At 47.9% G+C, this 22,009-nt stretch overlaps 8 protein-coding genes across 8 annotated transcripts; 4 read left to right on the forward strand and 4 right to left on the reverse strand.

The window, feature by feature from the left end:
- Window positions 1–165: 165 nt before the first annotated feature.
- On the forward strand, window positions 166–2,464 carry I302_107968 (uncharacterized protein; the record flags this gene model as incomplete). Its single annotated transcript, XM_019194261.2, has 11 exons — window positions 166–238; window positions 313–506; window positions 575–645; window positions 769–954; window positions 1,055–1,296; window positions 1,455–1,516; window positions 1,582–1,612; window positions 1,678–1,969; window positions 2,071–2,179; window positions 2,292–2,383; window positions 2,446–2,464. The coding sequence occupies 11 exons, from the start codon at window positions 166–168 to the stop codon at window positions 2,462–2,464; spliced, it is 1,371 nt and encodes a 456-aa protein (XP_019044384.2).
- Window positions 2,465–2,968: 504 nt separating this feature from the next.
- On the reverse strand, window positions 2,969–5,068 carry I302_107969 (uncharacterized protein; the record flags this gene model as incomplete). The annotated part of the gene is made up of 8 exons (XM_019194260.1): window positions 2,969–3,247; window positions 3,344–3,382; window positions 3,449–3,609; window positions 3,698–3,971; window positions 4,110–4,321; window positions 4,423–4,486; window positions 4,553–4,749; window positions 4,846–5,068. The coding sequence occupies 8 exons, from the start codon at window positions 5,066–5,068 to the stop codon at window positions 2,969–2,971; spliced, it is 1,449 nt and encodes a 482-aa protein (XP_019044383.1).
- Window positions 5,069–5,987: 919 nt separating this feature from the next.
- I302_107970 (uncharacterized protein) lies at window positions 5,988–7,379 on the forward strand (the record flags this gene model as incomplete). Its single annotated transcript, XM_019194259.1, has 7 exons — window positions 5,988–6,078; window positions 6,146–6,296; window positions 6,363–6,480; window positions 6,581–6,732; window positions 6,795–6,942; window positions 6,997–7,061; window positions 7,121–7,379. The coding sequence occupies 7 exons, from the start codon at window positions 5,988–5,990 to the stop codon at window positions 7,377–7,379; spliced, it is 984 nt and encodes a 327-aa protein (XP_019044382.1).
- Window positions 7,380–7,790: 411 nt separating this feature from the next.
- Window positions 7,791–9,414, forward strand: I302_107971 (uncharacterized protein; the record flags this gene model as incomplete). The annotated part of the gene is made up of 7 exons (XM_019194258.1): window positions 7,791–7,843; window positions 7,914–8,218; window positions 8,325–8,472; window positions 8,546–8,564; window positions 8,654–8,835; window positions 8,920–9,068; window positions 9,218–9,414. The coding sequence occupies 7 exons, from the start codon at window positions 7,791–7,793 to the stop codon at window positions 9,412–9,414; spliced, it is 1,053 nt and encodes a 350-aa protein (XP_019044381.1).
- Window positions 9,415–9,652: 238 nt separating this feature from the next.
- Window positions 9,653–12,517, reverse strand: I302_107972 (uncharacterized protein; the record flags this gene model as incomplete). Its single annotated transcript, XM_019194257.1, has 9 exons — window positions 9,653–9,963; window positions 10,023–10,035; window positions 10,112–10,182; window positions 10,238–10,348; window positions 10,428–10,911; window positions 10,982–11,182; window positions 11,307–11,586; window positions 11,650–11,726; window positions 11,783–12,517. 9 exons carry the CDS (start codon window positions 12,515–12,517, stop codon window positions 9,653–9,655), a joined length of 2,283 nt encoding a protein of 760 aa, XP_019044380.1.
- Window positions 12,518–13,315: 798 nt separating this feature from the next.
- I302_107973 (uncharacterized protein) lies at window positions 13,316–16,994 on the reverse strand (the record flags this gene model as incomplete). Its single annotated transcript, XM_019194256.1, has 13 exons — window positions 13,316–13,397; window positions 13,450–13,678; window positions 13,749–14,069; window positions 14,129–14,192; window positions 14,248–14,358; window positions 14,413–14,469; window positions 14,524–14,583; window positions 14,651–15,409; window positions 15,464–15,824; window positions 15,886–15,905; window positions 15,970–16,401; window positions 16,455–16,502; window positions 16,563–16,994. 13 exons carry the CDS (start codon window positions 16,992–16,994, stop codon window positions 13,316–13,318), a joined length of 2,976 nt encoding a protein of 991 aa, XP_019044379.1.
- Window positions 16,995–17,657: 663 nt separating this feature from the next.
- Window positions 17,658–19,088, reverse strand: I302_107974 (uncharacterized protein; the record flags this gene model as incomplete). The annotated part of the gene is made up of 8 exons (XM_019194255.1): window positions 17,658–17,795; window positions 17,855–18,034; window positions 18,101–18,163; window positions 18,226–18,287; window positions 18,348–18,557; window positions 18,621–18,730; window positions 18,787–18,971; window positions 19,023–19,088. 8 exons carry the CDS (start codon window positions 19,086–19,088, stop codon window positions 17,658–17,660), a joined length of 1,014 nt encoding a protein of 337 aa, XP_019044378.1.
- A 625-nt stretch (window positions 19,089–19,713) lies between these two features.
- On the forward strand, window positions 19,714–21,923 carry I302_107975 (uncharacterized protein; the record flags this gene model as incomplete). The annotated part of the gene is made up of 9 exons (XM_019194254.1): window positions 19,714–19,871; window positions 19,939–20,149; window positions 20,211–20,288; window positions 20,355–20,699; window positions 20,777–21,040; window positions 21,105–21,182; window positions 21,245–21,342; window positions 21,415–21,727; window positions 21,801–21,923. 9 exons carry the CDS (start codon window positions 19,714–19,716, stop codon window positions 21,921–21,923), a joined length of 1,668 nt encoding a protein of 555 aa, XP_019044377.1.
- Between the last annotated feature and the right edge of the window lie 86 nt (window positions 21,924–22,009).

Raw genomic sequence — 22,009 nt, forward strand, 5'->3', positions numbered from 1 at the left:
CACCTTTCATCAACTTCCGTCAGCGACCACAGACCACAGAGACTCCACTCGCACGCTCGCAAATCCCGAGAGAACAGGAAAAAAAATCAACATAAAAGCTGGTCAAACGATCACATCTCCTACCTGCAACCTTTACTCCCGCAACTTCCTGAGGTCTGAGCTACAATGTCAAGGTTCAAGATATCAGCAGCGTTATGGGACAAGATACATCACTTTGCGTCTTTCCCACAGACAGGAGGTGAGCAGCAGACTAGACCTTGCCTGGCTATTGCGCAGCTACACTGGTTAACGAGATACATGAATTATACTCAGTCTCCCTCCAGCAAATGGTTCTATTCGGACAGCATCCTACACAAGGGACCCTGCTGAAAGCCTCCCAGTTCTTGTCCGAAGAACTACCTATACGTTTATCGCATCGAGTGGTTGAGCTGGAGTCACTACCAGATGGGTTGAGCAAGATGCCTAGTATAAATAAAGTGAAAGAGTGGTATGCGCAGAGTTTCGAGGTGAGTCGACTCGTACAAGTTGATATGGTACATTCGATTGGACGCTCACAGGACTTGACTGGACGTAGGAACTGGTCACATTTCCAAAACCGAGATTAAAGCCTGAGATAGAGGAGATACTTAGAATGCAGCCGTCTCAGTGGGTTGATGACATTCCTTTCCCATCTGACTCCCTACATTTCGTACATCGCCCTCTCCGACCTCACATTGGTTCACTTACTCGATCAGCGACTAAGCTAATGTACGTGGAAACATCTCATAGGCCCAACCAATTCCCCTCTGCCACTCCAAATCCCTCTCTTGACCCTCTGATGCACGAAGGACCGGTAGGATCAAACTTGGTGACTGGTTCAGGGAGTTATAACGGTTATGGAAACGGGAATGGTGTCCCTGTCGGAGCGGCTATGGCCTTGCCTGGTACAAGACTGAGAATACCGATAGAGAGGAGGTGAGTGTGGATCATAGGCTAGAATCACCTGCAAATGCGACTTTGCGTGTGCACTCACAAAACCATAGTCGGCAATCGCTAACTTTCGCCTCACATTCAGGTATTTCTCCCCACCCCCTTCGAACGTAATCTATCCACCTGAGGTACACGACTACAATGACCAATTCACCCATCTCCTTCAGAATATCAAGAAACGTCATGACCCCACCGTAACGACTGTCGCTCAGGGTGTGCTGGAATGGAAGAAAAGGCAGGGGCATGGTAGGATAGGACAGAATATACAGGAATGGTTGGATAGGTTTTACATGAGTAGGATTGGAATAAGGTTCTTGATCGGACAGCGTGAGTGAGGATATCCGACTTTTCTTACAAATGAACCATATCTCTTTCCTCGAAATTTACCAAACTCTTGAGCGTGTCTGGCTAAATGGGGTATGAGAAATGAGGATGGATGTCTCGGGATAAGTCGTGGGGCTGACCCTGGGCCCATGTCGTGATAGACGTCGCTTTGAACACTTTACAGCCTCATCCTGATTATGTAGGAATCATCTGTACAAGAGCGGTAAGTTTAGCTAGCCAAATATTTGAACGGATTCTTAGCTGATAGATCACGTTCGTGTACGACAGAACGTGCACGATATATGTCATGAAGCCATCGGTGAGTTTATACATCTCATCTACCAATGTGCTTTATGTGCTGATCATGATATATTCCATCAACAGAGAACGCCCGATACGTATGCGAAGAGCATTATTCCCTCTTCCGCGGTCCACCCATCCAGCTGCTATGTCCCAAAGATCTCACCTTCGCCTATGTTCCTGGTCATCTATCACACATCTTGTTCGAACTTCTCAAGAACTCGCTGAGAGCTGTGGTAGAAAGATACGGGGTAGACAACGAAGATAGTTTCCCACCTATTAAAGTTGTTGTTGTTGAGGGTAGCGAGGATATAACGATCAAAATTAGCGATGAAGGTGGTGGAATTCCTAGGAGTGCTATACCGATGATTTGGACGTGAGTGGTGCACTTTTCTTCTGTTGGAGTGACTGCATTTGATGGTGGGGTACATCTGCAGACCGGGACACAGGAGCTGACGTCCTGTTTATACTCCCCAGGTATCTATATACAACAATGAGCGATGAAGGTCTAGAAGCGAATATCGAAAGTTCAGATTTCAAAGCTCCCATGGCTGGTTTCGGGTATGGATTACCATTATCAAGATTGGTAAGTTTACTTCCTGTCCAACGACCTTAATTATCCTGTGTACCACTATTCCACTGTTATCTTTTTACCAGTGACATTGCACGAACTGACGGTTCCCCTTGCTCTCGATCAGTACGCTAGATTCTTTGGAGGTGATTTGAGGTTGATCTCGATGGACGGATATGGAACTGATGTTTATATCTCGTTGAACAAACTATCTTCTAGGTGAGCTTTTTTATCCCTTCTACATGAGTATCTCTAGATTTGCTGATGTCATCGACACCTAGTCGAGAGCCATTACAATAAATATCGCAGAGAAAGAGCGACTTGTTTCGCCGAGCTTCCATCGCATTTCAAGAGATTATCCCATTTCCAGGCATAGTCTTGCTCACTCATCACGTTGTAATAGCCCCAATGCCATATCACAGAAAACGACAATGTAAAATGTATATCTCATGATGACGACTGGCCAAAAAGCAGCCCGCAAAGGGGAGTTTACCAGGACTGAGCGACTTAAGATATACTGGGCCGACCTGCGTTACAGTAGACATGAGGAGTAAATGTCGTTTGCGGTTGGAATTGCGTGTTGCATGTTGGTCATATTTTACTGTTTTGAACACGATGATGGCATGTCTATCTATTTACAAGTTGAGTGAGGTGATTGTAACTATGCTATTCTATCGTCTATGTTCTATGTTCGATGATTAATCTATAAGGTCCCTTCCCATCTATACTGACGAGGCCCGATGATCCTATACTGTATCGTTGAGGTCATCCAAGAGTTTGTTGCATCAGCAATCATAATCGGCATCACACCCTCCCTCTCATCCTACTCGTCGCTGCATCCCCATTCAGACTATTCACCGCGGTCGATAATCTCGAATTGTAATTATCTGGATCACCCCTCTCTTCCCCACCCCGACCTTCGCCCATCTCTATATCGTCGTTTGATTGATATCGGATGCCGTCTAGGTCCAACCCCGTCAGATCGTCTGTGGAGTTATACGCTGTATTCAATTCTGAGGGGACGAATTCTTTTGGTACGCCCGGGAGAATACCGTTGTATAGTAATGTGAGGGTACCGATTGACTGGTAGGTGGGGTGAGAAAGGAAACAGATCAGTATGATTGGATCGTGAATTGGTCTCCTTGATGAGACTTGCACTTGGACGTTGCGTGCACTCACGTTGAATAGCCACATCAGGAATACAAAGACTGTACCGATCTGTCGATTTGGCCAGTTTATATAATCAGCCTTATTTCTATCAGATGGAGGTCTAGCTCTACTCACGATGTTCAGTATACCAAAAGCTTTGGAAGGGAAGAATCTCGCCCATTCACCCCAACATGCTATTGCGCCCGACAGGGGAAAACTGAATGCCCATAGGGAGAGTTCATATTTCCCCAGATAACCATGTTGGATCATATCGACTATACGCAGCAGACCCCAACCTGTGATATCCGGAAGGCATGATCAGTATTCAAATTGCGTCACGAACTTGGTGGGAGGTAGAATGGGGAGGGGGAGAAGTATACCTACCCAAGAAAATCATGACTATCCACACATACATCCCCACGCACAATAGCCCGAACCAGTGCCCAACTACCGCAAATACCTGAGCCGCTAATGTTGGATCTATCCCTTGTCCAGCTAGGAGCTCATTATCCGGGAAAATCTCCAACGATGCATTACCTATTTTGACTAATGCTAGTGCTGTGAAGCCTGGTGCGCCGGCTGCTATCATGTATGATGGGAGGGTCTTGGAGGGTGCGCGCGGGAGGACGATGTGATGGAGCATCCATGAGGAGAGTTTCTGGGTGGGGCACATCGAGCGAAAGCGAGATGTGTCAGTTGGTGTGCTCTCATTATGGGGATGGGGTTTGATTGTAGAGCGAGTCTGGACTTTTGGGAGGTGTTGCGATGGGTCTTTCCATGGTGAGACATAACTCACTATCAGACTCATCCAGAAACCCAGTCCTTGACAGATTATAGCGAATAGCAGGATCGTCAATGCCCTTTCTGGGGATATTCTGTTGACGTGGACACATAACATTGACCCAATAGAGCCTGCTAACATCAAGGGGAAACATTCTAGGCATTCGACTGGACCGATGAGGTGGAGAGGTCGGGGGAGAAGTCGGAAGGTGTTTTGAAGGATCAATGCTATGGATGGTGGGTCAGCCATAAGTCATGGCGATGAATGACACAATGAGCACAATGAAGCGGATCTGCGTGTATCGAGCCAGATCACGGAATCGGCTTACCTGTGCATGCGCCGAGGAGGATGTATATCCAAAATAATACCTCCAACGCAACTATCAACCAGTCCTGCATAAAACATGGGCCGTAAGTCGGTGACTGCGCATATATGAGTCCCACGACAGCGACACTTACACCTGTATTAGGTATACCCAGATTGATCATCCCTGTCAAGATCGTCGCGATGGTAAGGTTAAAAGTGGGTAGCCAAGGCGCCTCTGTCTGATCATAGAAGGAATGTTTGAATACCAACGGATGTTTGATCGCTCGGATGACGGTCATCGTTGTGCATATGATGAAGTCGAGAATGTCAAGGAAGAAGAATAGTGTGGCTGGAAGTGACATACAATCAGTATGACTTCCGTGAAGATTATATGTCTGGACGATACTTGAGTTCCCAGAAAGACGGGCCAATATGGCCAACTCACCCATCGCGAACTGCCCCTGAAATTCATAAGGTATACTATGCACGCAGACCATGACCGCCCCCGTGCCCATAGCTGTGACATACAGATTCCATCCCCATCTCTTTGACCATTCTGTATCTCTCAATCTCTGTCGGAACGTCGTGGTTTCGTATGGTGCTGGTGTGGGAGGTACTGTCGTTGGGAAAGCTCTTCCTTTCTCTTTATCAAGATTTGGATCTGACATATTGGTGAGTTGATGCTACCTGGATATGTAAGATATTTGTTACTTGTGGTGGTAGAGGCTCGCTGTTAACTGTTCATGAACGATTAGATGGGGAACGTGCGATTCACTGGACGGCGACCCTTATATAGTTGTTGGTGTTGTTACTGCTTGACTCGATAGGTGATCCGATTGACGCTCAGATCGATCTTTGCTTCTACATTGCGGAGCGAGTATATCCTTGACAAAGGATGTTGCATTCCAGATTCGCTTGGAGCTGTTATACCTGTGGTATCGGAACAACAAGCAACTGTGAGAAGTTGAAAGTGTGAGAGAATTTTTTTGATTTTAGGTGAATGTGGTGGTGTGTTTCCAAACTCCAAAGGAATGTCCAATAAGGCACCGGATGGTCGGATCTCAAAAGTCATAGCCGCATTTCTCCGTTATGGATGCGGCAAGTGCTTGTATGTATCTCGTTGCACATCGCTGAGGAGATCTTCGTACATTGGCAGTGCCAGTGTGAATAGTAGTGTGCTATGATTTGTGGTGGTGAAGGGATTTCTGAAAGAGAACATTCCAACCGAGAGTTTGTATTTTCAACCCAAGTCCTAGGTTGAAGATCTGAGCTTGAATGATTGAACGTTATCCCCCGGCATGGTCTTATGGGGTTTACGGCACTCTGACAGAACATGACTTCATTGCTATCGATAGATGCTTACTGTACGATGTTGACCCACTTGTTCAGTTCAAATGCCGAGCCGAGAATTCGTTGGTCTCGGCGGTGGATTGAGAGATACGTCTGTCAGCAGTCGCCGGCTGTGCGAGCTGGAAGTTCATGTCAGATTGGCTGACCAGGAGCGTATGTATATACATATATAAATACACACATCGCACCATGCAAGTGCAATTCTGAATTTGCTGGACTACGCATATAATTTGCACGATGTCACCTATTCCCACAACCGCGAATCGCACTGTTCTGGCGAAGACTCTGGAGAAAGCTTTGAAGGAGGAATTGAAGAATCTCCATCTCGGTGCGTTTACATTCGCAGACGGTCTTGGCTTCTCGGGAGGAGTATGGATGACCGATATCTGCCATAGGTGCAAACGAAGATTTCCACGCTGAACGAAGGAAACATTCTCAATTTCTTGGTATACAGAATATCCCAGGTGGTCTGGATACACCCATTGCTGGTGTGGAGTTCACGGCGATCAGAGGTCCGCACGGTGTTATACCGCTAAGATGTTTGCAGTGAGTCGTCATTTCTCCCCATCCATCTAATCAAGGGTGGGATTTCTAACGGATCGATCTCGACAGTCCTACGACTCATAATGGTGGGGCGCTGGTGTATATGCATGGTGGTGGGTATACCGTTGGGACAGGAGATGAGTTCGAGAGAGGGTTGCGGATCGTTGCGGAGGAGTCGAATACGCAGGTGAGTTCTCGAAGTCTACAGCATCTATCGTTCTCGGCAACTGTGGAAACTACTTGGGAAATGTGTTTCTATTTTAATTGATAAGTCTATCTCGACTCAGGTCTTCATAGTGGATTATCGACTGGCGCCCGAATGGCAGTACCCCACCCAGCTAGACGAATTCGAAGCTGTCATTGCGTGGTTACAAGGTGAGGGCGGGGAACAGAGAGGTGTCGACCATGATAAGGTCGTTGGGGGCGGTGACTCTGCGGGGTGAGTTACGCCTCAATTGATGATTGTGCAAGCTCGACTGCTGAAGTGTGTCCGGGAAACAGTGGGAATATGACGGCTGCTTTGGCTTTGCGACTGAAGGATCAGAAGAAGCAAAATATGGCTGGACAGTTGTTGCTTTACCCCGAAGCTAGGGTACCTTTTGACACAAAGGCTTGCGAGGAGAACAATACTGGGTATTATCTAGAGGCAGTGAGCGGTTACGGTTCTATTTAGTGATTGACTTGAGACTGATATGATTTATAGAATGGTATCTTCAGCTTCGCGGACCACTATCTACCCAGAGGTGTACCGCCTTCTACTCGTTACGTGTATGTGATTCCATCTGATTCTATTCACATCCTGTATTGCGAGCTGACCTTCGTAATAGTTCGCCAGGTATGCAATCGCCCGCGTCCCTCCGTGACCAACCGCCCGCAATGGTTTACACATGCGGATTCGATCCTCTCAGAGATGTCGGTGTGGAATACGCTCACAAGCTGCAGGAAGCCGGTAATAAAGTCGAATGGATCCATCATCCCGATTTGACTCATGGGTTTATACAGTTCGGATATTGGAGCGAAGAATGCGAAGAGGCTACCCGGGGTGTAGCAAGGGGGTTGAAGAAGCTTGTTGAGGGTGATTTATGATGGCATGTCGGAGTGATATCTTGATCGTACCTGTATCTGTTTTGATGAAGTGAAAAGGAAAGACATAATTTGACTTGATACAACAGTCAACATCCTGCGAGCATCTTGGTCTTGAAGAAATGGTACCGCCCATCTGGGTTCCTTGATAGCATGCCATACAACCTCGATATAACAATCCTAATCTATTTCTGGACACACCTCCACTTGCACCTCCACCATGATTTGAGCACCTCCACCTGCCACTTGGATCACTTCGGCCACATCCGTCACGGGAAGGTGTCATGATGACGCCGAGGTTCACAACGATCACGACGAGTATATAAACAATCATTCATCACAGTGGATATAATCTCTTAGTCTCTCATCAGTCTTACTTCTAATCAATACCTCTCACTTAGACTATATCGCACCATGTCACACACCGCACAACGAGCAGAGGGTAAGAACAGGATCATCCTCGGGACGTGAGTGATCCATTATTTATTTCCCTTCACACCATCACCCCGTGATGATGCTGACAATGTGGATACGTAGCATGACCTTTGGTCCCGACGAGTCCAAGGGAGCACGTATCACCTCCCTCGACGAGTACAAGAAACACCTCGACTACCTTCAATCTCAGGGATACAACGAGATTGATACCGCCCGAGTATATATCGGAGGACAACAAGAAGCATGGACTGCTCAAGCTGGATACAAGGAGAGGGGTCTCAAGATCGCTAGTAAATGGTATCCGAACGAGGCTGGGGCGCACAAAGAAGCGAAATTGAAGGAGATCGTTAATAAGAGTCTGGAGGAGTTGAAGGCGGATAAGACGGATATCTACTATTTACATGCCGGTCAGTGAGCAGTGTCTAAACCTATTAATGGCTGAATTTACACGATAGAAGATATTGTCTGTCAGGTGGTGCTCGCTGCTGACATCACATTCTGCTACCAATCTAGCCGACCGTACTACCCCTTTCCACGAGACACTCAAAGCTATTAATGACCTCCACAAGGAAGGGAAATTTGACACTTTCGCTATCAGTAACTTCACTGCTGCTGAGGTAGCTGAAGTATGCACAATTTGTCGATACGAAGGATGGGTACAGTGAGTGTTTTCATCCTACCTCTATGTGCATCGAGCAACATGGATGAAGCTAATATTCGGTCTTCACTTTCAGGCCAACCTTGTACCAAGGAGTAAGCTGCACCCATACTATGATCCGGGCAAAACAGCATACCATATTCATTTGTTATGACCTATACTGATATACATCATGTCATTCTAGATGTACAACGCCGTCTGCCGAGGAGCCGAGCCTGAACTTCTCCCCGTCCTCCGACGATTCAAGATCGATTGGGTGGTATACAACCCCATCGCCGGTGGATTGCTCAGTGGTAAATACAAGAGTGCAGACCCTCCCAAGGATGGTAGATTCGGTAGTGAGTCATCTACTGGTGAAAACTACAGGTGAGCTAGACCATCTCTCAAATCAGATCTGGTGATACCTCTGATCTAAAACTCGCATTAATGATGTTTGCCCCATAACATCAGAAAACGATACTTCCGACCTGCCGCTTTTGATGCGCTCGAAGTCATTGAGAAAGCCATCAAGCCCCATAATCTCACTATGGTGGAGACCGCTCTGAGATGGTGTGTACACCATTCCGAGCTCAAGTTGGCTAGTAAAGGTGGAAATGACGGTGAGTCGATTTGCGATTGAGCATATTCGTCTGATCCTTCGCCCTCGATTATCCCAAAAAAGGAATCACTCCATATCACCTGCTCTGTTATCACTGCCTACTCAAGATGGCCTTTGCTCGAGCCCGTGCTGATCTGGATGTTTCTCTAGGTATCATCATCGGTGTATCTTCCTTCTCACAACTTGAATCCAACCTTGCCGATCTCGAAAAAGGACCTTTACCCGATGATGTCGTCAAAGCTTTAGACGAAGCTTGGCTTATTTGTAAAGCTTCTGCGGTCCCTTACTGGCACGGGGAAAACAAGTACACCTACGAGTTGACCGATGACTTGTATGGTAAGAAGTGATGGACTGGTACAGGCTCGGTTACAGTAAAAGGGGTGATCGTGCGGTCAAGATCAGAAGGATCAAATGAAATGTATTCTGCAATTCATCCTGAAGACGAAAAGTTTTGGAGTGCGCTCAGTTCCTACATCTCTAAATTATCATCTTACTGATTCTACAAGACATACAACTTGAATTATCAAATGATACAACGGACCACGATCTTTTTTGATATTCGTTTTAATACCCTATCCCCGTTACTTACGCATGCTCAGTCAACAAACCCAGTAGAACCGTTCGACATTCCTCCATCACCCCTCTCTTCAATGTCCCGGCCAAGTACGCAGTATAAGCCACCAACCCCGCACACTTGTTCTTACCTTTCACGGACGGTAATGAGAAGGGATGATCCACCGAAAGTAGGTTATCTAGGTAATCGATTGCGCTGCGTTGAGCTAGAGAAGGTTCAATGCGCACTTGATGAGAGGTGGTGGATGAGGAGGTGATGAGGATGAAGGGAGCGAGGAGGGGATCGGGACCCTCAAGGGCGGAGGAGTAGGACCAAATCACCACTGTACAACCATTTAGTCAGCACTCTTGGCAGTGGCTTGGACATAGAAAAGGGACTCACGGGCTGCGAGATACTGATATAAGGCCATCAATCAAGTATATCAGCTAAATGACGTACGCTGAGGAATGAGCAAGTGTAGCCAGACTCACGACACACCATGGAACCATACTTGTTCTTTGGAACTTTGTCTCACTACTCCATCGGAAAACATGGGCAAGTACTAGTAGAAGAGGCAGTCAGTCGAACATCAAGATGTCGACCTGATTGGAACTTACGTCTCAGAGCCGCATGACAGCAGTAAGCGCCATCTTGTGATTTCGCCCACGAGTTGACGTAGACATTGGCAGCTGCCCATTCACCAGGTGAGATCGGACGACCGGCGATTTCTGCTCGTTGTAATCGTTAGCACCATCCAGGTCTAGAAAAACATACCGCCAAACATTGAGATTGACACAAAGTACTCACTCTTCGTTCCAGCGAATATCCTAATCTGTTCCGTATCACTCAGCAGCAGGACCGTCCCCAGGTGCGAGAAAGGTATACCAGCAGATAACATTGGATGTTCCGCCGTTGAAGCTATCGACATTGCAAGCGGTGAAGCTTTGGCGATGCCGAAGTTGTCATCGACGTATACTCGCCAGATATCAAACGCCTTCCTACAGGAGTCTTTCCAATTGGTGATTTTGCTAACGTGCACCATTGATAGATCCCCCAGGTCCCTCCATAGTAATGTCCATTGAACGCAATGTAGACCATGTAACAGGATCCATAACACCAATTTAGTAAGACCGGGTGCGATGTAGCCCCTTCCTGCCAGGTCGCGCAGGAGATTGCGAAAGGAGGGTGGACGGGCACTTTGCGTGAGGGCGGAGGTCCATTCGAGGGGGTTGGAAGATTGCCAGACTTCGTCTGAACATGGTACGTCGATTTGGATGAGGTAGCAATGAATCTGGACAGGGATCAGCGACCTTGCGTCAAATAACAACCAACATGGAGTCTACTTGCGTAAGCTGACTCACCAGTAGAAATCCTCTATATAATGCCGCATTTTCAGTATCCATCAAGAAGCTGAACCAGCCCAATCTCTTCCTCTCCTCTTCTGCAATCCATTCTAACCAGCATGCCATTGGATCGTCCAAGGAGTTCTGCAACATCCGATCGAGGTTGGGCAGAAGCATACCTGATTGTCGCGCGAGGTTGATTATTGGCGAGTGGAATATCTGCACAACAGGTCAATAGCAAGATCAGCGTCGTCGTGTCCGCTGTTCTGACAAGGACTCGTTGGAAAAGAAAAGAATTGAAGGGAAGCCTGAGTGAAATCATCCTGGTAAAGGTGAGACTCACTTGCGCTACGTCATGTTGCTTCAACGAGCAGAATGACCTTGCGAAGTGATTTAGGAGCAAGATGGTCTGTAAGCTCGACACAGAAGCTGTAGGTTCATCTTCGACCATATCGAATACCCTATTCCTTAGATGCTTGTGGATCTTCGATGCCATTTCTATCCCCTCTGGATCATTTGCGAAAGCCGTGCCCACGCAGATCATCGCGAGTAGCAGGTCGGGCGATAATTTGCGATATGGCAAGGACGCTTCGTGAATTATTGGATATAATGGTGCAAAGTGCCTAGTGAGGATCATAGATTAACCTAGAGTATTCGCAATGATATACAAGTATTCGGAGACTCACATGAAGTATAGTTCTAGATATAACCTCATCTGTTGGATGCTGAAGCAGGGCGACATCAAATCCCGCTTAGCATTATTCTGATGTCCATAATCAGCTGTGCTTCTCGTGCGGTTCTGGTGGTAGCCAAACTCACATCAAAGAAATCCAACATAGCCGCTCTAGCTTCTTCATCCACTATCTCCACCTTGGCTGGTATCCTCCACGGACGATAGCTTGACCACCTCTCTGATAGATCCGGATAGATATTCTGCGACGGGACCGGAGGTGGGACGTGCGGGATGTAATTCTCTGGATAGGTAGATCTCATCCTACTGGGAGGTCTTTGAGACAAAGTAGGAATGGTAGTGAGGTTAATCTGACTTTGATCATCTATCGATTCTGATCTTGAGCGGTTACCCGTGTCGTTGTTTGTCGATATTGCTATATCACCATGGGTATTGTTCTGTAACTCGTCGAATGTCGATTGGTTCTCTAGAGGAATTGTAGATGATGATAGAATGTCATTATCGGTAGATGGGTTAAATAACCATGATAAGAGATCATCCATGTTATCGCCGTTCTGCACCTGTCCAGAAGACATATCTTCCCCAACACCATTCCAATTGAACTCTTCGCCAGCGATGATAGTGGTATCATCGTGATGCCCCAGGCTCATATGCATGTCCTCCGGGGTAGCATTGATGTGGAGGAGCGTGTTGTTCATGACTTGAGTGGATTCGGATATCGACCAGTCGTGCGTCGACCCCGAACCGGAGAGCGCGTTTATGGGGCTCAAGTCTAAGTGGTCACCATCGTGGTCGTTACGGGTTTGCTGCCATGGTGTTATGTGTTCCGCAACCCCCCATTCACCTCTAGGGGTGTTTGACATGGTGGATTGAGGATATGATGCGGTTCTGGACGTTCTCTTCCGCTTCTTGGCTGGCATTACTCTCCTTTGGGGTGTTGATGGTATTGATGATCGGTCGGATTGGGGACTTCTCTCGTCGTTCACTACATTGCAGGTGGTACTTTGATGCTTCCTCAGTACGTCCGGACGGGCAAAGCTTTTGCCGCAGCCTTTGCATACAAAAGAAGGCCTTTCATCTATCCATCAAGCATCCAAAGTCAACAAGTAGCTTGCATTTCACACAAGATTGGAGCGAAACTAGAAAGCGAAACGTGATGTTACTCACGGTTCAATGCATGTCTCTCCAGGTAATCTCTCCTCGCATAAGCCTTTGAACATTCCGTACACGCGTAGGGTAGCTCACGGACCGGTCTTCTGCCTGATGACGGTGGTGATGGAGGTGACATACCGACTACCAGGACGGTTATTGCAAAACGGACAAAGAAGAGTGGGCGGTGGGGAGAAGAATACTGTGAATTACGAGCAGTTGTTTGGTGGGTGTGATTCAATGTGGTTCATGTGGAGGACACGATAAGAGATGTTCGGTCCCTGGGCGAATTACGTATCTCTCACAAGCCAATAGGAGGGCACCGGTTCTTTGCTTATCTGCCCCGTCGCAATAAAATCCTGCGGTCGAATTGATGCATGCCTAGCTACAACACATGACAGTGGACAAGTAGATATGAGGGACCCATCTTCATGCAAGAACCCAATAAAATATGCATCACTGCTGAATACCGCGCGAGATCCTTCCGTATAGCCTAAACAAAACTATTCCTCTCAGGTGGACTCGTTGTATTCTTCTATTACACCCTTCGGCTGAATGTACTTGCCTATAGGCTTATAAGGTATGCCGTCGATGCTACAAGCATATTCACTCAGCTAGAGCTCGTAATGCCGTTCAAGATACTCACCCGAAACTCCTCAAGTCACCCATCTTCAATCCTCTCTCGGTCTCTGTCCACTGAGGAGCAGCGGTAACGCCAAATACTACTACGTGTAACCCATACTTGTAGTCAGGTGTACCTAAAGCTTCGCCATTTGCTGCGTCAAGGACTGTGATCAGATCGGGGACAGTGGCAACGACTTCGGATTTCCCGTCAACTTCGTGCACTGCGTAGAGGTTTTCGTTCTTGAACGGGACTGGACAAATATGCATTAGCCCCTCTCGTCAATTCAAAGCACAATGATAATCCAATGTAGAGAGGCTTACTCTTCAAGACCCCACTGTAAGTCTCAGTCTCGCTCTCATCATCCGAAGCTGTAGCAGCGATCACTACTTCACCAATTGAGTGACCCTTGTACACTCTTCGATTTATCTCCACAATCTTCCCTGCAAACAGGATTTTTCCGGTCTCAGAACCACCGATAGCATCTATGATGACCGATCCGACATTCGCAATATTGTGTTGCTTGTTGGCCAACGTCACTGCTCTACCTAGACGCCAAGACAGCGAGACAGTATTCCTGACCATGGCTTTTTGACAGGAGTCAACCGATAGTGGTCGAACCGCATGGCCTACTTGTGTGCCCACTTCGTACGCATGTCAGCCTTGGTCCTTTAGCATCTACTGGCACCTTGTTCTTACTCACTCTCACAACATGCTGCTCGCAGAGACGCGTCGATGGAGTTGTCGAATTTAGCCTTCGTCATGAACTGTTTCGAAGCTAGTCAGCCGACACCCAAATGAATTTGCTTCTCAAAGATCTACCAGTATGTTTCCGTCTCCACTGGAGATACATGAGGGAAGCAAGTTTAGACCTCGACCACTGTCATCGTAGATATTTGGCGTTGTTTGCCAGCCCGTTGGATAAGCGCGCCCCTGCACCAGAGAAGTGAGATCAGTCCATTTGAGCAGAACACCGATGGTGCTCACCATGAAGTCTCCATCTACAACAGGAATGTCAAGTATAGCATCAGATCCGCTTATCATCTTTATCAGAGTCAGCTAATCGTTGCAACCTTCGAAGACGGAGAGAGCTCATACATTGATCATCCCGTTGGAGCCGCCGATTTCTAAAGCGAGCAATCCTGAAGGTGGCTGGATCTAAGGTAGGGAACATGTTTTCTTAAGCAGGTATATCGTACAAGAAACAACAAGATTTTCCACTGACATTCAGGAACTTGTATAATTCCACTGTGGCTTCGTTGTACTCTTCTCCCAGGCATCTTTCAGCACCAACTTCTGGACTACCCATGATCCCGCCCCATCCTATCATCTGATCAGGCTTCAACGAGTTTAATTCGATCACCCTGATTTTCGCTCCGCCTTCATTGACCATTTCTCGAAGACACAGATAGTCCTGCTGGGGATCACCACCCCCCCCACAACCCAATATATATGTTCCTATCCTGATGAAATCTAGATCAAGTGCACTGAGTGTCCATACACCTTTACTGACTTGTGGTCTGTACTCCAGTATGTCTTTGGCTAGCCATTCTTTGTCTTCTTTACCGTATGGGCGTCGAGGGTTAGGTCTGAGTACAACTTGTTGCTCGGATAATCTCTGTGTGGACGCAGATATCGTTGTGCTCGAACCGCTCCATTCCCCAGCGGCTTTCACAAAGAATCGACATCGGCCCGCTGTATAGGCGATAGGGATGGCCTCCGATTCGATGATTTTGACTGTCTTGGGATCTGCGCCCGCATCAATCGCTCGTTGAATCGCCTTTTGCTCGATCTCATGCTTGACCATGTCCACAGGTTTGCCTTCGATGACTTCGACCGTATCGATGGCTCCCGCAACTTGCGCAATGGCAGCACCAACCGCATTGGCACATTCGTAATGCGGGAAACGATGGACTTTGCTTGCGCCTGACAAGTGATCGGGAGCCAAGAGAGCACCGCCACCCACCAGGTAGACGGGGATGTCCTAATTCTTTATCAGCTTCACGGGTCAAGAACGCCGCCAGGAAGCTGTACTCACTTGAGCAGAGGTCTTCATCGAGTCAACGGTTACTTCCAGCATAGCCTTCATCCTCTCCCTAGCAGCAGATATGTAATTTTGAGAAATTGCTTTGACGGCGGTCACATCGCCCACCTCTGCAACTCCAGCTGCGACAGCGATATCGGTGGCCGTCAGGGTATTACCACCGAAAACTAGCGCTTCATTGGTAATTTTGTATCCTACTGATTCTGGGCCGACGGTCACTTTACCAGTGGAGGGGTCCTGCCTGACTAAAGATCCACCGCCGAGACCGATACTTGTGACATGTGGCATAGCGAAGTTCAGTCGTACACCGCATAGCTCGTGGTGGCTTGCGGCCTGACGAGGGAAACCGGTAGGTCTGGGGACAAGTCAGCAAATTGAGTCTATACAGGGGTTCCTAATCACCATGTGTTACTTACAAGAGTACTCCTACTTCGGTCTAGGGTGTAGTAGACAAATCAGCGCCAAGTCTCATGTCAATCGGGAAATAGCACAAGACCTACTGTCGTACCACCGATATCCACGACCAAAGCAGTCTCCTTCTTAGCATCGGGATCAGCCAGCTTAGCCAAGAAGCTCGCACCTCTCATCGAGTTTGTCGGTCCAGAAGAAAATGTCCGTATCGGTAATGGTGCAGCTTCCTCCAAACTCAACAAGGTACCGTCGTTGCTGGTCACGAACACCGGGCAGGTCAGTCCAAGAGCCGTGGCAGCTTCTCGGAAACCTTTGACGGTCACATGAGCGAAAGGAAGCAGCGATGTGTTGAGGATGGTGGCGTTTTCTCTCTCGAGCAGACTGATGTTTGCGACTTTCTTGGAGCAAGTCGTGAACACTCCTGGTATACATCGCTGAACTATCTCTTCGACCTGCTCTTCCTGCTTGAGGGTGAAATCGATTGGTGCGTAGACCGCTGATATAGCTACCGCTCGAATACCCTGCATATGTTTCAATCAGCCTGATAGACTTGTATACAGATATGGGTACTCACATCAGCTTTAATCTTCTCACACACTTCCTCAATCTCGCTTGGTACGACCTATACTTGGGTATTCAGCGATATGCCACGCTATATCAGTACAACGTAGGGGTCGCTCACACTGCTAATCTCACTTCCGTCAATCTGCAAACCACCTTCAACAAAGAAACACGGTCCTTGCAATATCTCTCTAAGCTCGTACGGGAACCCAGCAAAAGGGGGTGTCCGTCTTGAGAAAGGTCCACAAAGTCGAATGACCGCTACCCTCTCTAAACCTTCTTCAGCTCTCTGGACCAAAGCATTCACGAAATGTGTGGTACCGATCGATACGGCTCGTACATCCTCCCTCGAGACATCACTACACTGCTTGAGAACTGTCGATATGACTTTCTGTATTCCGTGGGTCACTTGCGGTGTTGTCGGTGTCTTCGCGGCTGCAAGTACGACTTGGCTCGCTCCTGGTGTTAAGTCGAGAACGGCGGCATCGGTGTTGGTACCTCCACAGTCTACACCTATACGGATCTCTCGAGCGGGCTCTTGCACGATGGTCATCTTAGATAGTACTTGAACCTACGAGCAGCTTAGTTGTGTACTGAACTGGTACTCGTAAGGTCGGATATCGTAGATCTGCTTGTTTGTCTTGAACTTTCTATCAATTATGACATCAAGAGTTACCTCCCCCCACCAATCGCCCACTGGCCCACTGCCCATTTGCTTCGGTCCGCTTGGAACCGGTAGTGCCGTTTCGATGTCGTTGTGAGTTGGACTGCGAACCAACAACATTGCGCCATTCTCCACGAGGTTCGATTGGATTTTGTGGGAGTCGTAAGCGCGTTAATCAAATTTCCTCGTTCTCATGCGACAAGCAAAGTCTTGGAGGTCTTGTGATAAGTGGGCGGAATGGGCTTATCACGCTTGGAGGCTACCCACCTTCGATCATCGCTTCATCGATGGTGGAGTGAGGGTCGTAAGGATCTGATCGAGCTAGTCAGTGTCGTCGTTGCTGAGTCTCCCGGATCAAGCATGGGAGTCAGGGCGATCTGTGTGTGTGTGTGTGCATGTGCAAGTTTGTGTGTCGAGATTCAAATTTCGATACACTTTGCCTGCATCGCTAATTCAAGCCCTGGTTCAACCGGCTAGCACGCCCACAACGAGATTGATTGGATATGCATACAAGTAAAACAACAGAGTCGACTACAGACACCTCACGATTCCTCAGTACTTTGCATACGTGGCGTTCATTCGCATAGTGATGTACTCCCTCGAGGTGATCGGGGCATATTTCTTAGGGCGAGTCTCCGAGAATGTCCCCGGAAGGGCGTCAATCACTCGCTCCGGATCAGCAGAGCAGAACTTTGAATGCTGATCGTCAGCCAATCTCATGTACTGTAAATACAAGGGAGTGTACTCACGTATGGTATAGAATATCGTTCTCTTGTCATCTCACCGTCATCCGCCCTGGGTGGAGGAGCTCTAACTCTGTGTAAGGTGGATTTGAGTTCGTCGTTCGACCATCTCATCAGGAAATCACCGATGTTGAACACGATGGCGCCGTGTACTGGAGGCGCGGGAAGGAACGTTCCAGGGTTATGCTATGTGTTTGTCAGCACACACCTACACACCTACACACACACGCGGAACACTCGAGAATCACTTACGGGACTTTCTACCTCCAAACCACCACAGTCATCTTGGAAAAGGAAAGTGCATGTACCGAAGTCCTATACAGGCCGACAACAAACTCAGCGACGATAATGCTCGACCAACACGTACCCTCACTTACGGTATGAGCAGCGATTCTCCCCTTCTCACCAGAATCGAAGACCTTTCTCGGAGCAGATGGGTCTAACCAAGAGTATCGATGAGCTTTTGTACAACAACGTCAAGTATTCAAGGTGGACTTACAATGCAAAAATCGCAGCTGGTTATCATATCCCGAATGATACTCCTCGAAGAAGTTCTCCGGTACACCCGGCATCCCCAGTGCTAAAGCCTTCAATACCTTGTTTTCAAGCTTCTTGCACGTGTCCTGGAAATCCAGACAGGTACTTCGTAGACCTGGTAGATATTTGTCTTCTAACCATACGTTGGGACATTTGTGAGAATCTTCGGAGCCTAGACAGATCTCTTCGGGATCAGCGAGTCCTTTCTATGGGATCGACCAAGAGTTTTACCCACCCATGTCGTAACTCTCCTTGAAATCCGCTCCTTTACCTCTCATCTCTTCTATCTTGTCGTCGTCGAAGACCATCTGGGACACTTGCTCGACACCAATGCCCGAGTAACCACTTTACTAGACTTTAGCTCATGGCTGCAGGCTGATCAGACACTGCTTCGGACTCACCGATGGTGCCATGCTTCCTTGGGATGAGGAGCTGTCATCTTAGTTTCATAAGGCAATGCAAAGAACTTTTTGCTCATATCGAATATCCCGTCGATCTCTTCTTGAGGTATACCATGGCCTACGATATACAGAAATCCTACATCTCGACAAGCCGTGTATAGCTGAGTGCCGATCCTTTTCGCACTCTATGGGGACATGTAAGTTATTTATCCAGGTACAGGAGGAGTAAGACGCACTTCACTGGTACCGTCACCAAACTCGCTGAAGTCGATGAAAGGAATCGCAGAATCGGCGCTGGGCATGATTGATATCAATATCGGATTAACGTGGTGTACAGTTGTACTTGTGAGAGTATGTGATGTATTCGTTGATCTTATTTCAGAGATATCATCCAACACTCCACAACCGAAGATATGCTTTTATTTTGACCGTTTCCACTTGCAAACCCCCACCAGGTCGCCCACTAAGCATTTTACGTGGACGATCACGGCATCTTACTTCTTGTATCGGAGACGCTGAAAATTCCCACGTTGGGCTAGCACCTGGCCCACTTCTTATCAGCTGACAGGCTCAACTTGATGGGGAGTGGGCAAATTACTCGCGTTCTTACTGGTAGACCGCAGAATCACTTTGTTCCTGCTTATCTCTCTCTCTCCTCTCGGCTTTTTCCTGTTACACCACAGCCCACAATCGCATAACCGCTCTTTGTCATGCTTCGTATGGTATGATCACGGCGACATCATTCCGAGCTGCCGAGTCATTCCTTTGAAGGGAGATAAGCTCAGTAGTAAATGCCCACCTCGAGTCGAAGATACTTATATCAAGTCTTTAGGTAAGACACGATCTGAGACCCTCAATCCTCGATATCTTTTCATTATCGAACATCCTGCGACCCTTTTGGCTTAAATTTACGAGCGAAACGAAGCGATGTCATCTTCCATGAGGTTGCGCAAACTTGCCAAACGACTTGAATGTCCCGTCGACGAGGATGGTGGATATACCAACGATCGATGGACTAATCGAGATTTGATCCCTATCCCGCCTGATAGGCGAACTTATAAGATTTGGAGTTTCTGTATCTATTGGTGAGATCACCTATCAACTCTACGTATAGAAAGAAGGCTGCTGACTCATGCCTTTGCATGGACGCAGGTTCGTCTCCGGAGCATGTATTAGTGCATACTCGACTGGATCCTCCCTCCTTGCCTATGGGCTTACGGCCCAACAGTCCATGGCGTGTGTGGTCATCGGTGCCGTCATCACTGGTCTTTTATCGGTCGTCTCTGGTTTCCCTGGTGAGATCCACCATATTGGGTTTACGGTCGTCAGTCGAATGAGCTGGGGTATGAAAGGAAGTTATTTCGTGAGTGTATAATTTACCAAAATGGACGGGGTCAAGGCTAACTCGGCTGCTATTTGTCCAGCCCGTCTGCCTCCGTGTGTTCACTTCGGTATGGTGGTTCGGTATCCAAAGCTACTGGGGTGGTCAAGCCGTCAATTTGGTAGGTATTGTCAATGCTTTAAACAACGGCATGAACCGAGACTGACTTCAAGTCGTATCATCACAGATGCTCGGCGCAATGTCCCCAAGCTGGAAACACCAACCCAGTAAATTCCCTCTATCATCCCACATAACCCACCAAGACTTTACCGGCGTGGTATTATGGTACCTCGCCTACATCCCTTTGGTCTTGGTCCCGCCCGAACGACTCCAACGACCCTTCGTCCTTTCCTCTGCAGCGTTCGGAGCGACCCTCATTGGTCTGCTAGCTTGGGCCGTACCCAATGCTGGAGGTGGTGGACCGCTGTTTAATACTGTTAACACCGCCAGTTCGACCCCTTATTCCATGATGTTGGGTATCACTTCTATTCTCGGATCGTGGGGCTCAGGTACTATCGGACAGAGTGATTGGGTAGGTTTGGTCACCCTCCTTCTTGTCAGGCAGTATGTGTATAGCTAACTTGATGTGATATATGTGTGCGATGACAGGTACGATACTCCGAGCGAAGATATTACCCAATGTTATCGCAGCTTTTCGCCGCTCCATTGATGATCACCCTCTGTGCCCTCGTCGGTGTGGTCGTGACTTCCGCTTCCTCGTCGATCCTCGGCGAGATCATCTGGTCACCTATCGAATTACTCAGTGCCATTCAAGACTACTACAATTCCACTCCAGGCGTGAGAGCCGCAGTGTTCTTTGCTGGCCTGGGATGTACGTGTGCGCAATTGTCCATCAACGTGCTTTTGAACTCTGTAAGTCATTCTCTACTCTTGATAATTATACCTAGCTCAGCTCAAGCTGACCTTGGTGGAATAGGTATCAACCGGTATGGATATGGCTGGTCTATGGCCCAAGTACCTGAACATCCGACGGGGTGCTTACCTCCTAGCTGCTGTGAGTGATAATGGACCTGATAGTACGAGAATGTATGGCCAATAATGAACGTCGTCACCCAGATCGGTATCGCTTCCAACCCTTGGCAAATCCTAGCTTCGGCAGCCACCTTCTTATCAGTCATCAGCGGTTTGGGTGTGTTCATCGCACCAATGACAGGGTAAGTCGTGTTCTCCCTGTCACGTCCAACTTTCGGATGGTAGCCGATAACTATAACTTTGACGTGTCACAGTATAATGCTAGCAGACTACATAGTCCTCCGACGATGCCACGTCAAAATCGAAGATCTGTATAACGGTACACCCAGCTCGATATACTGGTACAAGAACGGATTCCACTGGCGAGCGATCGTAGCGTTCATCATGGGTGCTTGGCCCTTCTGTCCCGGGTTTATCATGATCCTCATTGATCCGACCACAACCAACGCCTGGGTGAAACTCTTCAATATCTCTTTCCTTGTTGGGCTGTCCATTGGGTTTGTGGTGTATTTGGGTATTTGTACGATCTCGCCCATCCCTCATCAGAAAGAGGGATTGAACTATCTCGTGAGTGATCCAGATTTCCAGATTGGATGTCCCTTAGGACCGATGATTGATACTGACGACGTGAATTGTACAGGACGACGAACGATTCTGCAAGAACGTATCTGGAGATCCCAATACTTCTGCTCCCATTGAAGATCCCGATGATAAGCACGACACAAAGGATGTCGAGGCCAACGCTGTGATCAGGGAGGTATAGACGATAGGCAGTCGGAAAGACCAGGGAAAAGCATTGTGGTGGATAATCAGACATGGTCAGGATTTAACAGCTAGATTGTACTTGTA

The sequence above is a fragment of the Kwoniella bestiolae genome, chromosome 7 (assembly GCF_000512585.2).
Source record: "Kwoniella bestiolae CBS 10118 chromosome 7, complete sequence".
Classification (NCBI taxonomy): domain Eukaryota; kingdom Fungi; phylum Basidiomycota; class Tremellomycetes; order Tremellales; family Cryptococcaceae; genus Kwoniella; species Kwoniella bestiolae.